At 38.2% G+C, this 18,297-nt stretch overlaps 1 protein-coding gene across 7 annotated transcripts in view; it reads right to left on the reverse strand.

The window, feature by feature from the left end:
• The window catches only part of CNKSR2 (connector enhancer of kinase suppressor of Ras 2), a 205,760-nt gene that overhangs the window by 148,717 nt on the left and 38,746 nt on the right, over positions 1-18,297 (reverse strand). For all 7 annotated transcript variants that reach the window (XM_019006570.2, XM_015625115.3, XM_015625107.3 and 4 more), the window contains exon 3: positions 8,631-8,833. In XM_019006570.2, the coding sequence (XP_018862115.1) occupies positions 8,631-8,833 (203 nt within the window). The remainder of the gene's footprint in view (positions 1-8,630; positions 8,834-18,297) is intronic.

The raw sequence follows: 18,297 nt of genomic DNA on the forward strand, positions 1-18,297 counted from the left end.
CCTTTTCTCCCCCTTCCCAGTTCAGACCACATTCCTGGAGGCAACCTGCATGCACAATTACACAGCCACTACTGCCTCAGCCGCTGGATCAGTGGTAAGGGTCTCTCTAAGTATTTGCCTCCAAAGGAAATGTATTTTGGTATTCCATCCCAAGCCTCAACTTCAGCAGGCAAAATCCAGAAAGACTTAGTGTAACAACATGCCAGCAGTATCTATCAAAATAGCAACAGAAAATTCACTGAAGGATCACTGACTGGATTTCACATGAGACATAGTGTAAAATACCAATCTGACAAAAAAATCTCTTCATTGGTAACATACCCCTTGTTTATAATTTTAATACAGCACAATATTATTGACTGTGAATAGATAAATCAACTTGTATAAATGCAAATAAAGCCTATAACTGTACATATCTGAAGTTATATACTATAACTTCAGTTGGCTCCTAAACAGTCCTCGAGACATGCACCAAGTACAAGAAATTCCCTGTTTAATTAGACAACCTCTCTATTAAAAAAAAATAAATTCCTTGGCTTGGCAGAGATATTTCTATCACTTTTCAATTTCTTGCTATTTTTTCAAAGCCACATTTTTCACAGTCCTTTGGACCTTCAGGGCTGAGGTACCTCATACAGCTCCAGTGAATAAAATTCCCTGAGAAAAAAACCTGCAATTTTCAACACACATACTGTCCAATTCAGTGCATTTAAAGTTAAACAAGAACTGCAGAACTGCGTTGAACTGGGGCCACATGTTGCCCCCACTGCCTGCTCCAACTTTGATCTTAGTGTCTCATCTCTCACAGTCATTTCCAAGATATTTCCAATACAAATCTCCCTCTTTGTGAAACATTTTTTATTGTTTCTCTTATAATTCGTTTGTTCTTCCTTCAAAATCATGATTTTCTTTGCAACACACACATGAAAACACCTTTGTAGCTCCAGAGCACGCCTACTTGACTACATGCCCTTTCCACTCATTTCCTCTTCCAAAGCTCTGCTGGTTTCTCCTTTTCCTTATTTTTCTAATAAGGAATTAGACAAATTTGTCTACACCTCATATCATAAGGAAAATAAATTTACACAATGACATGGATGCTTCTGCAAACGCATGCAGGGTGTTTTTGCCTCCAGTCTTGCTAGAGTCTCTCTGCCTCTAGAAGGATTTTCCTTCTTTCCAACACTTGAAGCCATTAGTCACTTTCAAATCGCTTTCGCAAATGAGTGGGTAATACGTTTAAGGATAATTAAGTTTGTAGACATTTTGTGATCATGAATACAGTTGGAAAAGTGGGAATCTCTAAATTTTTTCACTGTGCAAACCCACATTGTGAACCTTTACCTTGAGGTTCTATCTATGAGACACCAGGGCAAGATGAAGAGCTTTGAAACACCTCTGGGTGTTTCCACTGGGAAAAAAAACATCGGTGCTTACTTTTTTATTTTTTCCAATCACTGAAGTCAATCAACTTCAATGCCCTGATCAATAGGATTTAAAGTTTTCCTAAGACAAAGCATGGAAAAAGCTACTGGTTCTTTTCAAACTTCTTTAAACCAGTGTTTAAAAATATCTAACACTTCTGAAATGTGAATTTGTTTATAGACATGTAACACAGGCTGCAACACACATGCATGTGTGTACACTTTTATGAATTGAGACATAATTAGCATTTTTAGCAGTATCAGCATCTTTCAGAACGAAAAAAAAATTATATTATCAAACATTCATTAATGAAAACACCCTGAAGGACTCGTAGAAAAACCAGCCACATTAACACAGCACAGCTAATTCCATCACAGGATTAAGAAATAATACAATTCAACAGCTACCAATAGTCACAACTACTGTTTGCACATGAAGAAAAATCCTTTGAAAACAATTAAAAATTAGTGAAATAAATGCATACCCTCAGTATTTCTACATTATTAACATTTTTGTCCCCATACGCTTCAGTCTTCTCATCTGTCTTCTTCATATAACATTAAGGGAAAATAATACATAGAAATAACAATTTCACTTTAAAAAGTTGCAATTTGGACAAATACATACTGTTTAGTAGTAGTTTTACTACTAGTAAAAATGTAACCCAAAACAAAAAGTAATCATATTTCATCTGTAGTTGTAGTACTGAGATATTTTATAAAAATAGACACTGTGAGCGGTTTCAAACCAACATCATACTTATTTTAGCATCATAACAAAGGGAAACATCCTCAGAACCTTTTGATTAAACGTAATAGTCCAAAATCTTTCAAAGAGAGACACAACCAAAGCAATAATATAACTCAGTCTTGAAAGGCAGCATATTAAGGTCAAATAAAAATCTGAATGCACAATACTGTTGTATATTCACTGTGCCTAAGCCATCTAAGCTTCATAGTTTAAGGCTTTCATGAAACAAACATTTCATTTGTATTTCTAATGGAACTGCTTTATGTAGAATCAGTGAAGAATGAAGTAAAATTCACACTGGATAAAGAAATTTTTTAAATGAGTGCTCTATTAAACATTTGCAGCTGTTCCAGGAGCACAATACAGTTAAGTACCATAGCACGCTGAGGCACCATTTACTGACAGGTTTGGTACCATTCAAACCAGCAAAAAGGGAAATCCATAAAGGAAACAAGATTCAAAGGCTTAAGGCCCAAACCCAGTTGACAGATAGTGCAACACTGGTGTGGTGAGTAAAGAATTGCTGAAGTCTTTTTCTTTCTGTTTGGGTTTTCATTTGTTTACTCCCACCATCTTGTGTGTAAAACCCTGACAGGACAAGAAATAGTCAAGCAGGTTATTAGCTAACAGGACTGTTATAAGAGACTGAAGTCTGTTATAAAGGAGACTCTAAACCAGTAACGCTTTCTTTGTAAGTAAGAAGTTACAAACAACACACTTCTTTACAAAACAGTCACACCATAAACATCACCAAGGCTCATTCACCAAAAACAATGAGGCAAAGAAACCCAGCTGAACACATTCTACCTACAATGGAAGAAAATGTATGCACTGAGTATGTCACCATGCTGAAAAGGACATCCATTTTGGAGTGGGGAAGGTGGTCTCCTACTACAATACTTTCATACAATGTACACTTAAAGGGTGTGCTACACCTGAACACCAAGAATTGTTCAGCCACAAACCAAGAACATTTACATCACTGCAGGCTGCACTTCTCTGATTTACCAAAGCATCACCAAAAAAAGCCCATGGTGTAATGCTTGGAGATCCTTTCTGCTGTCAGCCACTGAAGCATTCAAAGGTCCTCAACTTCAGGCACAGATTTTACTCTTATTTAATAGGATTCATGTACAGATACAACTACTCCGCAGAATCACAGCAATTTATGCCCATACCAACATAATTTGCCCACCTGAGGTTTAGAAGTTATAGGATTACATCCCACTACTCAGTGAATGACCCTAAAAGCAGACAGAGACTTGCCAAAAAGGCCTTTCACTGTGAAATTTTACATTTTTTTATTTCTGTCAGCAATTTTACCATATATTTTATATAACCAACAATTTCTATTTACAGTTAGGCTTTTTGTTAACGTTCTTTTTCCATTTTGTTAATGTACCACGTGTCCAGAAAGCAGTGGTTAGTTAATCACACTGATGCACATTTGTCAGCCTGCTAGCTTTTCTCTGGCCACAGCACTGAAAGTCTTGAATACAGAAATCTATCTCCACAAAATCTCTTTGTTCCTCCTACTTAGACTGCAGTGTAATCTGCAGCAGCAGTTTAAGTTCTTTATTTCCAAAAAGGGGATAGTGCTAGTGTGAAAAACAAGAGCTACAGAAGAGTTGCTGTGAAAGACATATTGAATCTCTTCCTACACAGATGGCTGAGTCAAACAGTACACTAAAAAAAATCCAGTGGTGCTTGACAAATCCTAATTCACAACCATTAAAATCAGTGACACAACTGACACAAAGTGTCGTAGTAGTTATCTCATGGGAAGTTGACTGTATTTTCTTAAATTCTTAACAGAAAAAAACACTACCACACTATTTTAGTGTCTCTTTAATGAGGACTCACATAAAGCCCTAAAAACAACCAATCCTTCCTCACTCATATTCTCTAAGTCTGCATTTATAGTTTATGCAGATATTAGTCCTATTGTTAAGATCCAAAATATTCTATTGATGCTGCACAAGATATATGGTATAAGGAGTCCTTGCTTCAGATAACACAGCCCAAACACCAGACTAGACAGGAAGAAACCAAGAAGCACAACTAAGAATTATTTTCTTGCTTAGCACAACCTGCAGAAAATACAGATTTCCAGGGATTTTGGTCAGCAAAGACAACAGAAGTGTGGTGGAGGTGAATAAAGAGATATCAAAAAAGGTATCAAACCAGGAACAACATGGAGATGACATCATCAGAAGTTTGTGCTGCAAGAGCAAGGAGAGAAGTGCAAAACGAGAGGGCACATGAAGCTGACATCAAAAGTCACCTCAGTTCACGTGTGCTAAAGATCCTTCGTCTTCCACAAAGAGCAATACAGTTCTTCCCAGTCAAGACTAGACTAATGAGCTGTTCCTGTTAAATCCCATGAAAGAAAATCATGTGACTTGAAGAGGAACAATGAGGTGCTTAAAGGATTTGGAAAATCCTTTTGCTCCCAAGGCTGTCTTCACTTTGCAGCAGCTTCTGACTCATTAGGAGACAAACTCAACACTCAAAGTTGCACCAGCTTCCAAAGAAGATCCAACCTTCTGTCTGCCTGCCAGGTGGTCTGCTAAGATCTGGGAGAAAACATTCAGGACTGGACTCATCTCAATTTCTGTACTGTAACCAACAAATCAATCAGCAAATTAGTAGAAAAGGAATGAGCTGGGAGTACAGTACAAGACCTGGCTGTGTCCTAACCAGAAAGAAAGCTACTTATAAGCACTGGCAAATGCTCTAAACTTGGGGCTCAGAAGAACTTTCTGGGATCCCTGTGATATCATTGCTTTCCAGTTTATGCTTGCCTCTAGACAACAACTGACAAGTTTTCACTAGTGCCATTGAAGATGCAAGTAACATGGTGAAATCATAACAAAATTTTGTTAAAGATGGAAAGAAAGTAGCTTTTGCTCTCAAAATCCTTGAGGTGTTCATATTACTTTTAGATCATGACAGCCATGGATGGATAATGTATACATAATTCAGAAATTGCAAAGGCAGTTACAAAGTGCTTTTCACGTGGATTGTAAATGTGTGCTCTAAGAATGAAACCTTAACCAGGATTAACAGAAATAAATATACTTAATTTCAATTCAAATTAAATGTGAAGATACTACTAGACATACCAGTGCACAGAAAAAAAATACTTGTAAGAGGTTAGAAACAGCTTTATGCCACAAAATTGCAACACATTCATAGTGCAAATCCACAGTGGTGAATTTAAGAAAGTAATCCTAATTTAATTACTCATTTTAAAATATTTTTCACCATGATGGAATGGATCAGCCCTATAGAAGGCAGAAGAATTTCCAGGAATCTGACACATCAGAGAAAAAGAAGGATAAAGAAAGGTGATGCATATTACTATTCCAAAGAATACAATTTTCATGAATTACAGGAGTAGAGACTGAACAGAACACCAGTGATTTAACTGGAAGTCTAGAAGACCTGATTGACTGTAATCCTGAGCAGTATCACAGGAGATATTTCAATGCCAAGTTGCTTTGAACATCAGGTAAGTAGTTTGTTGCTATAGCCTGAAGTGCGGGTTTCCATCTCTCTAAATTACGTTAAGTGTCAAGTAGAAACACATCACCCTTTCACAAAAGCCTCATGGTTTTTCAAGAAGGTACCAATTTTGTCAGGAAATTTGCTTGGAAGAATTTTAAGACTAGGGAGAAAGCATAAAACAAAAGCTAAGAAGTCTCCTGAAAGAGGATACATTTTGTGGGCTGAGAAAGTAACAGGAAGTTAAAATTAGACTCAAATGTATCAGTGTGATGACAGTTTCCTTACAGCATGTTATTGGAGAGTTATTTCATGCTCCTCAAAATTGTCAGGCAACTTCTTTTGAAAATAGAATTCTCTGCTAACTTTTCCAGCTCATAAATGAAACTATACCAGAAGACTTTTAAAGCCTGGCAATAAAAGCTACCCTAATTTTCAGTAAAACTCAATTTCTGACATACATCTGGAAGCAGGACTGCTCCAGGCAAAGATCTGGAAGAAAGGGTGTCTTTGGATCAGCCCTGTACAGTAGCACTGCGAGACTACAGTGAAAGTAACTCAGCAAATCACAACTCTCACACTCATTTAGATAATTGTGCCAGGCCTAACGAAGCCCTTTAAGCCTTAAAGTGTCCCACAGCAACCTCATGAACAGACACTCACTACAGCAACAAGTGAAACACAAGCTGTCACCATTCCCTATGTGTAAGACCCACATCATTGCCTGTCTATGCAAGCTGCTTTTCCCAGATGTGACCTCAAAAACCACTGCACAGGGGCAGCCAAGCAGCCCTCTTACAATGGGGTGGACAACCCTAAGAGCCACTTCAACCTAATGGTTTGCTCTTCCCTCTCACAACCCAAAGATGGAACTGGTACTAGAAAAGAACCAAAAAACTAAGATTTGGGGTCCAGAATTTGAAAGTAACAGAATTAAATCTATGTTCCTTACTTTTACTAACTAATTTTTAAAATCTTTTTATCTCCCCCTAGTGGCACCAATACTTTCTTAGAAGGTATACAAGAAGCAGAATCATATTATCCTCTAGATGTTCCCTCTTCCTGAGAAAAATGCACTTATTGGCCTACCTTTATCCTTATTTGGAGTCTTCACAAATAATGAAGAACAAACTTCACCAAAACACTCAGACACTCATAAATCAGAAAAGTCTTAAAATATTTTAGAAAACATTTCTTAGAACCAGGTGTTTAGATCTTCAAAAAGGCTTTCCTAGAAATCTGAAGCTTTCTTTGGACATTCAAGACAGCATTGCTGAAAGCGTGATAGCACCATAATTACCCTCATTTTTAACTTCTTGGAATTCCTGGGTCTAATCAGCTGTCACTTCAGCTAAATGCAAAAGTACATGCAGTGCACAGTACTACAGTACACACCAGTCTTGTGAAGAAGATGTTTTCTAGCATTAATAACTACCTTCTTCCTGAACTTCAATTATTAAATTCATATTAAGTTGCAGAAAACACATTGTTCTTCAATGTGTTAAATATGTGTATACATATATATGGAATTTACTTTTGAATAACAGACTATTAAAAAATGAACAAACAACCAAAACCCAAAAAGAACTTTGACTTACTGCAAAGTCTTTAATCATGACCACAGCTCCAATGAGAAACCAAACAAGATTATTTCTTAATAGAAATAAGTGGCAAAAACTGACCCATCTATGCAAAATAACCTGTTTTTCTACTGCTCTTTCTGTTTTAAAGCCCAGTATGATATGTTTCTCTCTGCCAATCTCTCAATATAATAGATTTTGCAGGGAGAAAAAGTGAAGCCTACAGGTATTCCAAGTACTAACAGGTTAGAGACAGAGCTAAAAATATACTCCCATTTTTTCAAGTCTATAAACTCTGTCCATAAGATTGCACTACTTCTCTACACACCTAATGATAAAAATCTAACGAGAAATTTAGGAGCCAGCTTTAGGGACTCTGAGTTTCAAACTTGGGGAAAGGCTAGAGAAGGAGTAGAGAAGAAGCAGCAGTCATAGCTGCAATCTCCTAAACAAAACAAAGAGCTTGCAGTCTGGCTTAAGGAATGGGAAAGATTCAGGCCTCACCTAAACCATTCATATGGAAATCATTTATGGAAGAGAAGCCAGTTCTCCCCAGAAAAATGAAACACAAAACACATAACAGTAAAACCAAATAATTATATTGGATATGAAAAGTTACGTGAAGATCATACTCTGAACAAAACTTCAGCTGCTGGAACAAAATAAGATACACTTTTAAATCAAGGTAAGCATTTTATTTTCTCTGACAATAATTCATTGTGATGCATTATATAAAGACATACAGATAGACTAATTTCAACCACTTTAGGAATTACAATGATCATCTTAAATACCTGCATATTACTCTTGCTATACTTAGAAAAAGTCACTACAAATGTAGCAAGGGGAGCACTTTAGTCCTGGTCCCTGTTCTAGACAATAGAGGTAGAAGTGCAGAACAGTACCTCTAGAAAATCAGAGGTATTTCACTGCTATTTAAAAAACCTAAAACACAACATGCACTTTTGTACACACACACACACACACTCTGGAATTATATGTTGACACCCATGTAGTGAAAAGAATGATCATTTTTGTGAATCTGACAGTATGAAAGCAATGAATTGGATTTATGCAGGTTGAATTGCTGCTTTATATTAATGAAAAATACATATATAACTTAATGATGTCATCCTGATGCTTTACTGTATATATGTGTAGGGTCACAGTGCATTTGGAGGTATTGTATTGCAATGCTAATGTGAATTGCATGCTGACATAAAAAACCCAAGAATTGCTACTAACATCCCCTTCGAACATGTGAATGAATTCTGCTTCCATTCAACGCCTATGTTACATTTTGTAAAGAAGTGGGAGCTTGCTCTTGTGCGTGATCTGGTTACCTGTGAGATATTTGGGAGATTTTACCTGTCCAACCAAGCCAGAAGACTTTTAGCTGCTCCAATCAGATCCACTACTGAAGTCAGAAAATCGTTTGGTAATTTGCGACTGGTCCTTCCATCATAGTGACCACTCCTCCTCCTCCCAGTAATAAAGTTCTGTAGATTTTTGGCAGATGCATTCAGTTTGTGAGAAAGGGTTTTTAGATTTTCTGTTTCCAAACCATAGTTCTGCATTGAAAAAAAAAAAAAAAAAAAAGAAAATAAAGTTAGCTTTACAGATGAACAGGAAGAACCAAGAACAGCAAGACTGATCTTCTACTTCAAAATTCAACCATTCCTAATAATTAAGGCAGAAGTACACCCACTCAGTAGTTTTTAAATGTATAGAATGTTCTGTTTCTGAAGTGCATGAAAAGAGAACAAAAGAAGAACAAAGTTATGAGTGATCCTTTAGCTTGTTCTAAGTGTACTGAGAAAAACATCTCAAAGAAAAAAACTAGTCTGGAAAACTGTTTTTCAAAGCTGTGCATCACTGCCAGTAGATCACCAGAACCATAGAATGGTGTGGGTTGGAAGGGACCTTCAAGATCATCTCATTCTAACACCCCTGCCACGTGCACAGACACCTTTCACTAGAGCAGGTTGCTCAGAGCCCCAACCTGATGATCAGGGATCATTACCCCATGTCTGTACTCACAATAATTCCTAAGACACACCTGGCACCAGGGCTGGCAACTAGCAGAAGTATGCAGCATGGACATGGTGTGACACTAAACTGGTTTGTTGGCTTCAACAATCTAAGTAAGTTAACCAGCATACTTCTGTTCTTTTTAGCAGTAAAGGACTACCACAATCAGACCAGAGAACAGAATGCTGCCCTGGCTCAACCTCTATTCCACTCATTTAAAGTCAAGTTTTAAACTTTGTTTCCATTTAAGAGTCAATCTCTTAAATTGTGCTCCTTAGCTGCGCAGTAGAGACAGAAATAATTATGCAGAATTAAAAAATAGTATTAACAAACAATATTAACAAGCAGTAGCTGTAAATCCTTCAAAAGTACAAATGTTACCAAAACAGCACTCAAGAATGCCCTGACTTAATGTTCAATTACAATACAGTACCATTAGCAATTTGCCATTTCTGTAAAAGATTTGTTTTCCTCACACACACAAAGAGTGATAAAGTTATTACAAAAAGGACTTAATTGCCTTTGCAAAGGAATAAGAAATTGCACAGATCTGAGTTTACTACTCATCAAAGAGGAATTCTGTAATTCTGAAGGTTCTCACTTTAGCCACATCACAGGGTGATAGCATGGGGTGTTGACAACTTGTCCAGTTGACAATGGAATGGGCTACTCGTTACAGAACACAGACTTTTCCTACCACAAACAATGAAGTAGAATGCACAAAGCCCCTCAGATGCACACAGAAAGATCTACTTCCTAATGACACTCCGTGACCCCCCCAGCTCTCCTCCCATGCCCCTGGGTTTGCTTCCCATGCTGATCTGTCCACAAGGAGAGATGGGAGAAGGGATACGCTTGTCAATGCTAATTTAAGGCTGCTGAAGCTTGTTTGCCTTCATCTTTTTTCTTTAGGAACTGGGGGGACAGGGCGTGAGGTGCTGATTATTTACAGCAATTGTTGTGCTCCCAATACAAACCATCTACTAAATGAATTTAATCCTCTTTTACTACACAGGCACTGCAGGAACGTTATACTGAAGCCATTCCCAGTGCGCCCCCAGCCCTTCCCAACATCCACATCAATGGAAAGGAGAGCCTACAGCACACGGCTCGACTGCCATCTCCCAGCCAGCCGTGTGTGCCTGTAAACTGAACACACTTTGTGAGGGACAACCAAAAACCATCCTTCCACAGCAGAGAATGCACCCTGGAACTCAGCCCCACGGGGCACTGACCACATACTAAGGTTGTTCTTTCTAAAGCATTAGGGGAACTTCTGTGAACATCTCTATCTTGGGCAAGGAAGGCTTTGCAGGCATGTTTCTCAACTACACAGATGCTGTCCCTTGCCACCACATTCAGTCCCAATTCTAAGTCCAAATTGTAAGCTTGGGCTGTGACTTTTCCACTACGTAAATATTCAAAAGCCATTATACAACAGATAGCATTAGGTTATAAATAAAAATTAAAGGATGAAAACAATTAATTGGGATTGAAAAGTAAAATGTACTTTATTATGCAGCTGGATGGCTCATAACTAATAACTTATATCAGTCCAATGTAAAGAGATAAACATCAGATGAACATCAGATTTTTTTCTCCCGATTTCTGTGCTTGGTCTGGCTGAGGGAGCACAATGGGGATTGAGGAGTGAGTAGGAGTAAGTTTGAAAAAGATAATAGGTTTGCTGTTACTTCATCCTGCTTCTTGAACATCTAACTCATTTAGGCAAAATTAATGGGGGAAGAAACAAATGGAAGATATTCTGGGTGAATGATAAATCACCAAAAATGTCTTAAAGGCCAGCCAAAGCAAAGCCCACCACAGCAAGCCCCAACAACATGGCACTCACACCCCCAAATGCGGGGGTACAACCACAGGCTGCAGGCCAGCCACAGGGCTGCCCTCTTCCTGATACACTGAAATACTGAATTTCTTAATTCAGCAGGCTGTTCCCTAAGGAGCCAAGTCTGATTATCCAAATATAAAACTAAGGTGGGCGAGGCAGGGGGTGTGTGGGGAAGGTGCCATACAAGCCCAGGCACCTTCTTGTCACACCAGCCATGCCCCACACAGGGCCCACAGCCGGGGGAGACCACGCCGAGGCCAAGGCTGGATCCCAATGGTCCTCAACAACCCCAGTGTATTTCAACTCCCACTCTTTTGCCATGTCCTCTCTGTCACCTTGTCTGTACCTCATCTGCTCAGCCAGGCAGGTGCTGGTTCCCAGCCTGTGCAGGCGCTCCATGCCCACCCCAGCGGGAGCCCTGGCAGGCAGTGCACAGACCTCCAGCACCACCAGAAAGTAAAGCACCAGAAGAAAATAAAATCTGCAGTATTGAGCCCTGCAGACCAAGCAAAACAACACTCAATTTCTTTTTCTACAACAGTAAAAGAGGCTGCATTTATGTACATGCTTTTTTAGAAAATCAGCTACAAAACCTTAGTTGCTTCCTCTTAATATCTAAGTGATGGCCACCTACAGCCACATTCTTTTTCAGAGTCCTTTTCTCACCAGCACATATGAGGGAAGGAAGAGGGAGCATTAACAGATTCAAAGCCTATTTTCACACATATTCATCAAATGTGTGTGTGTGTGTGTGTGTGTGTGTGTGTCTCTGTTCTATATAAAACACTGAGCTTAAACCACAGGTAAATTCAGTCTTACATGAGGATGGCACTGACTTTGGTAAAGCCTCCCCCTTATCATACAGATATAATCATACAGGAATATCATACGGATAAAGCCAGAGATGCAAAATACAGAGATAAATTTCATGCAAAATATATTTTGAGGCAGCTGTGCTTATTGAAGCCTTTAAGTAGAAGGATCTTAAAACAGCAGCCAAGCTAACAAAATCCACACTTTGTTTATCACTAATATTTCTGGCTCATATTAAAAGCAACTAGAGCTGTGTGTTCTAATACTGGGAAAAGCTTGCTTAAATAAAAACTGCCAAGTTTAATCATACTTTATATTTGATAATATACTATTAATAATACGGTTTTCTTAGAAATGCACTGCGTTTATTTTCAAGCACTGTAAGAAGATAATTGCAGGCAAAGGAGACAGTTCTTTGTTTTCCCCTAGTCTGCATTTAGCCAGCACCAGCAGGAGTTGTGCTTCCATTAGCCAAAATATATTCACAGTCACTGAAAGAACCACAAAGAAATCTCTGCATGCCTGTAGAGATTACGAGAAGTGACACAAGTCTAGGCATCCACTTCCTCAATGAGAGGCCATGGAGTGTCCTCAGAGATACCCTGCCCCAACAGAAATGGCTCCAATGGAGCCTCTTCTGGCAATCATAAAACAAGAACTTGATGAAGCTGAACTACACAGAGTAATAGCTTGTCAGCAGGTGTTTGAACTAAAGGTGGTAGGAGCTATTAATAGACATCTTACCTGCTAATTACTTTTCTGTGGCTCCACATGACAGTGTGAGTGAGGAATTGTAGCTCTTTTCTTCACTTGCTGACAAGCAGCAGCTCTAATCACCACTGGTGAGTTTTGCTGGGTATTTTTGTGTGAAGAGCCATCCTGGTCCCTCTGCCAGCCCAAACCCACACCAGCACCCCAAAGGTGGGAAGAGAGTTCAAAAATGTGGACAAATGTGGAAGGAAAGCAACATTTTCTTTAACTAGCTTGATCAATGTTCAGAAGTGGTGTTCCCTGCTTCTCTCAATTAAAAAAAAAAAGTAAAAATTTAGACCTCGTCTCTTTCCTGTGTTTAATTCTATTGATTCGTGTTGGAAGGGAAATGTATCTGACACTGTTAGCACAGGTTGAAAAGTAAAGTGCTCCTAACTCATACAGTGCTAACCATCTCTGCTGGCTTAGACAGACTGTCTAGAAGATGCCAGGAGTTTAGTTTAGTTCAGTTCATTTCAGTTCATGCCAGGACTTTTTATACTGCCCATTACAAGTGCAAGGCCATCTCAGCTACCTAAACAAGCCGAGCTCAGATCTAAACACAGCACAACGTGCAACACAGACATAAGCACAGTCTCATTAATAAATCCAGAAATCCCTTAGACCAGCTGTCTTGATCACAACTTTTATGTAACCATGATCATCTCTACATCTCCAAGGACAAATGCTGTACCCAAGTTCAGTGACACTGTTTGACTCTTACAAACACTCCAAGACAGGGAAACGAGCATATGGCCTCTCTCCCTACCATTCTAAATCTCTGTGTCTTCTCTTTAGCCCAGAAAGCTGAAAACCTTGTGTAATAAAAGGCATGAAAACCATACTGCTGGAAACCATGTGGAACAAAAGGCATGCAGAGACCAGTATTAACTTCTGCTGAAGAGACACAAGATGGGAACTGAGGATGCCGCTGTAACACTGGTGCTTGTGGGCAGTAAGAAAATAAAAGCAGTATCTTCATCAGATAGTGGAGCAGACAGCAGTGCTTACATAATTAATTTCTGCTGGTCCTCTGCAGAAGGCAACCATGACTGTATAAACTGAAGAAGGTGAAGGTTTATTTTAATTTGGCAAATATTTTTTTGTAACGCGCACAAACAATATATTTCAAAAAAGAAAGAAAATGGCAACCTTTTGAAAAGACAAATTTTAGTCTAGATAGCTGTACTTAGTAATAAATTATGTGTAAAGAAGTGCAACTTCTCAATTACATCTGATATATCTCAGTAATATGGATAACTATCACAAGGATGAAATAATAAGTTCTCTCTCTAATGCAATAAAAAGTAATTTTCCACTTATTCACAGGATGAACACGGGAGTTTTAGGCAAGAATAGCATACAGCTGCTAAGAAATGGACTTAAAATCACCTCAGGTGAGTTTAATTCTTCTCATCACTATCTTTCAGTGCTTCCATCCTCCTCACTTAATTCTTGAGTATCCTTCCTGTATGTGTTTTTTATTTGCTTTTAAACAAGCAACGTGGAAACAGTGAAGTTCATAGGGTCCTCATTTCTTGAAAAGTGTGAGGAAGATTTTAAATGAACACTCATTGATTATTTTTTACATAGTATCTATGTGATTTACAGCATCACATGGATACCACAGCACATGGCAGCCATTTCAAAACCACACCTGAAAACTTGTGGTGGGCAAAAATTCACCAAGAAAAGTTCCACCCTTTGCCTCCGAAGCTGATTTCAAAAATAAACAAAATGGATCTGAACCTCATTCTCCAAAACATTTGGCTGAACACATCCCACAAAGTATGAGGCAGATAGCTTACCAGCCCAAAGCTGCTAGCAACTGATATCACAGCTTGTCATATGGAAGGTGCCTTATGTAACTTTATACCTCATCAGATCTGCCTACAACATATATTTCTAACGGCCCTTCCTCCAGCGTCTCGAAATGCCAACACTAAGGTTATCTCTCCTTCAAATAGCACTGACATATGGGGTAATTTAGAAGTGCACAACACATGATCCTAACACATCTGTTTCATAAACACAGAGTAAGTAGATAAGGACAGAAACCCCAGACAGCTCAAGTAACACTTATCATTTACTGCAATTATTAAACATACACTGATTAAAAGGCAAACTGTTTCAAAGAGTATAAATATTTGTCCTAAATGTTTATAGTCAGAAAAACACTCAGATGCATGATACATCTAGTCTTGCAGAACCCAGGAGATTCATAGTCAACATAATTATCTCCTTTCTTGAAAAATGCCCTTCTTTTCCTACACCACAATCAAGCAACACATCAAAATGCCAAGCCCTGGCCACACTTTGTAGCACTAATAGAGCAATTATACAAATTCTTCTTCTTTCTCTTAGTCAATCAACAGGCTCTGAAAGACCAAGTGCTCATTAGTTTTTTTTTTGGTTTTTTTACTTTCTCATGTAATTTTGTCCCTAGCCTGCCAAATACTCTTTATTTCTCCATAATTTGAACTATTTGTTCCATATTCAGTTACAGGCATTTCCATAAGTCTTAAAAGCTAATCAGCAGTTTAAAATATGTTTTTTTCACAAAGGTAATTAGTGTTGTTACAAACACACTACCTTTTAAAATAATTTTGCATTGTAGCAGCTCTTTTTATCCAGTCTGCTTTTAACTGGGGGTTGAGAGCTTTCTAGATGTCCCTCCCAACCCAAGCCAAGCTATTACTCTATGAACCAGGATATTTCATACTTGCCCAAACCTCCAAGAACTCCAAAGGAAAAAAAAACAAACCAAAAAAAAAACCCCCAAAAAAACAAAAAAACAAAAAAAACAAAAAAAAAACACCAAAAAACCAAACCAACAACAACAACAAAAAAACACATCTAGAATCCACAACTGATTCTTGATGCTGGTGGGAAGAAGGATGGTCACGCTTTGCATAAAGATATATTCACTGCCTTTGGCACACCACAGGGTTTACTGCAGTTCTGTGTAAAAGATTTGCTAACACATTTTCAATGTGATCTAAATGAGCTATCAGAGACTCTTTATCCCCTTAGTTTTATTGATCTGGTGATGGACTTGAGGATTTGCTGCACTACAGTTAGGTTAGCTCAGACTAAGGACAGGAGGGCATAAGATATATAAGCAGAATTTTAAATTGCAAAGGGCAATAGTGAAAAGAGTAAGTAATTCTTCTGCTATGAGCATTCAGAATACTAACAGTGAAGTCCACCTTCAGTACATATAAATCTCCATTCTGAAATGAAGCCTTTCTCATTTAGCATCATAATGATTAAATCTAATATTCACTATTACTGACAAAACAGTTTTAAGATCTGACTAGTGATAAGTGCAATGGAAAGTATTTCTGTGTGAGAAATGGCAGGAAGATGAAATTAAGATAAAAGGCATAATTCTTAAGAGGAATCAAATCATTCACGGGTAAAGTAGGTCTATTTTTTACATTCATTTGCATATAAATGTTTTGTGTTAGTGGTAAATGATAAGTAATTTCATGCTGTTAGTGCACACCAATGTTTTCTCTGCAAAATAATAATGCTATTTCATCTGCTGCAATCTTCTAGCTTTACATATTCAAATATGGTATGCAATAAATTCCTGTGCAGCCATAGCAGATTTAACTAGCTAGCATGAAACTAGTACTGAAACCAGTATGCTCTATAAAGCAAAATCTATTTTGTTTTTTAACTTAACTCTACTCTTCACAAAAAATACCCTGAAGAATTATTTTGTAAATTCACAGGGACTTAATAAAGTTCTTTATTAATGAAAAACTTCAAAGCATTCAAAATTATTTTTAAAGCTTTTTAAATACTCTTATAACAACACGTCCTACTTTAAGATCTCTGTTTAAAATATATTTGCAAAATCAAATTAAACTAATTTAATCTTCATGCAAACAAAGCAAACATGATATTTAGGAGAAGCAAAAGAAAAAAAATAATCTCTATTTGGCATCTCATTTATCAAGGCATTTTCTTAAAGATGGAAGAAGCCACGTTGGGCTGTGGCTGTGCAGTCTTCAGTCTTTGTGTTCTCCAGGTAGCATGTAATGTTTTCTGGGAAAAAATGGTGATACTCAGTTTGGAAAATGAAACTCCATCTCCTGACAAACAGATGATAGAAAAATAATTATGTGTATTTCTTTGCTTTCTTCAGGCCACTTACATATAGCAGGAGCTACAAGATTCCCTGATGTGCTCCAAACCTGATGACTGGTACAGTGATCTGATGGCATTATCTAAGTAATTTGTTCTTTATTATACATTTCACTTTTTGTAAGCATCATCTCCTTTTTTCTCAATTTACTTTCTACTGGCATTGTTCACATTCAGTTTTTAAAGCAACTCTCAAAGAAACAAGGCTCGTCATATCTTGTGTGTGGATGAAGTCTGCTACATGTTGTTTGGTTAATGATTAAACAAAAAGGAGTGTAAGACTAGCTTAACCCTCACACACATACTGAAGAGGATAATGTTGAGGCCAAGAGCCTAATGGTAATCATTAGAACTAATGAACAACTGTATATTTTATCAACTGGGAATAGTGGAGAAACACAGCACTCAACTCAGTAGTTTCTCCTGTATCTCTAGAGCTGGACATGTAGTTCCTTAGTTTACCATTTTCAACCAGTTTTGAGATGTCAATTATTTTGAGTGATTTTGTTAGTATGAATAAAAATGCCCATCCACATCAAGTAAAAATCTACCTGTTGACACCACCAGTATGATTTCATGTCCCAGTTTAAACAGAAAGACAAGAATAGAAGATTTGTCTTGCTGGAAATAAAATAATGCCACCAGCATTTATCCATCATGGTGGTTTCTCAAGGTTTCTCACTTTGAAAAACATGCAACAAACTCTTAGCAGCATCAAAATACCATCACAGACCTCACTACTTATTTCTTCTAAGCACAGAGAACATTTCCTTTATCGTGCCCTTTCTGACATATGGATTTTGTAAAACACAAAGCTGCATCAAGGCATGATAATCTATTGAACATGCTCCCACCTTCAGTCTGAAGGGAGGGAAGAGACAATATTTTAGTTAGATTGCCTGTCCTCTTCCAGAGCACATTCAGCTCCAGCGATGGTATGCAGGATGTACAGCCCCACCATTAACAGCAAGCATGACCTGTAACAGCAGCAGCAGCTGGGCAGAAACTTTATTCCTCCTTCCCTGAAGCACCACAGGAAGAGAAAACCTGTGAATCTCACCCCCTGAATGCTTCCTCTGTTGTCAAGGGCACGCAGTATGGCAGGCTGGCAGCCAAGAGAGACTCTACTAAAGATGGATAGCACAGGCCACCATTTGTCCTCTGATCAGCGCACAAACACTGGAGGATCCATTTGTTGCAAGTGCTGATGACAGGAGGCAAATAATGTGAGAGACCATAGCCAGCCACCCACCAACCTTCTGTCAAAAACCCATGAAGAACATCCTTTAAATAGTGTTATCAGAACTGGCTCCCAGCTATTACTGTGCCAGTTTGTGTGTTTAGCACAGTTCAACAGCCCCCACTCGTGGGTCCCTTGCACTCTCCATATCAGCCAGAAATGCTTGTTCAGACTCTCCACCTTCCCCAGTAAGAAAA

This window comes from Parus major, chromosome 1 (assembly GCF_001522545.3).
Source record: "Parus major isolate Abel chromosome 1, Parus_major1.1, whole genome shotgun sequence".
Taxonomy (NCBI): domain Eukaryota; kingdom Metazoa; phylum Chordata; class Aves; order Passeriformes; family Paridae; genus Parus; species Parus major.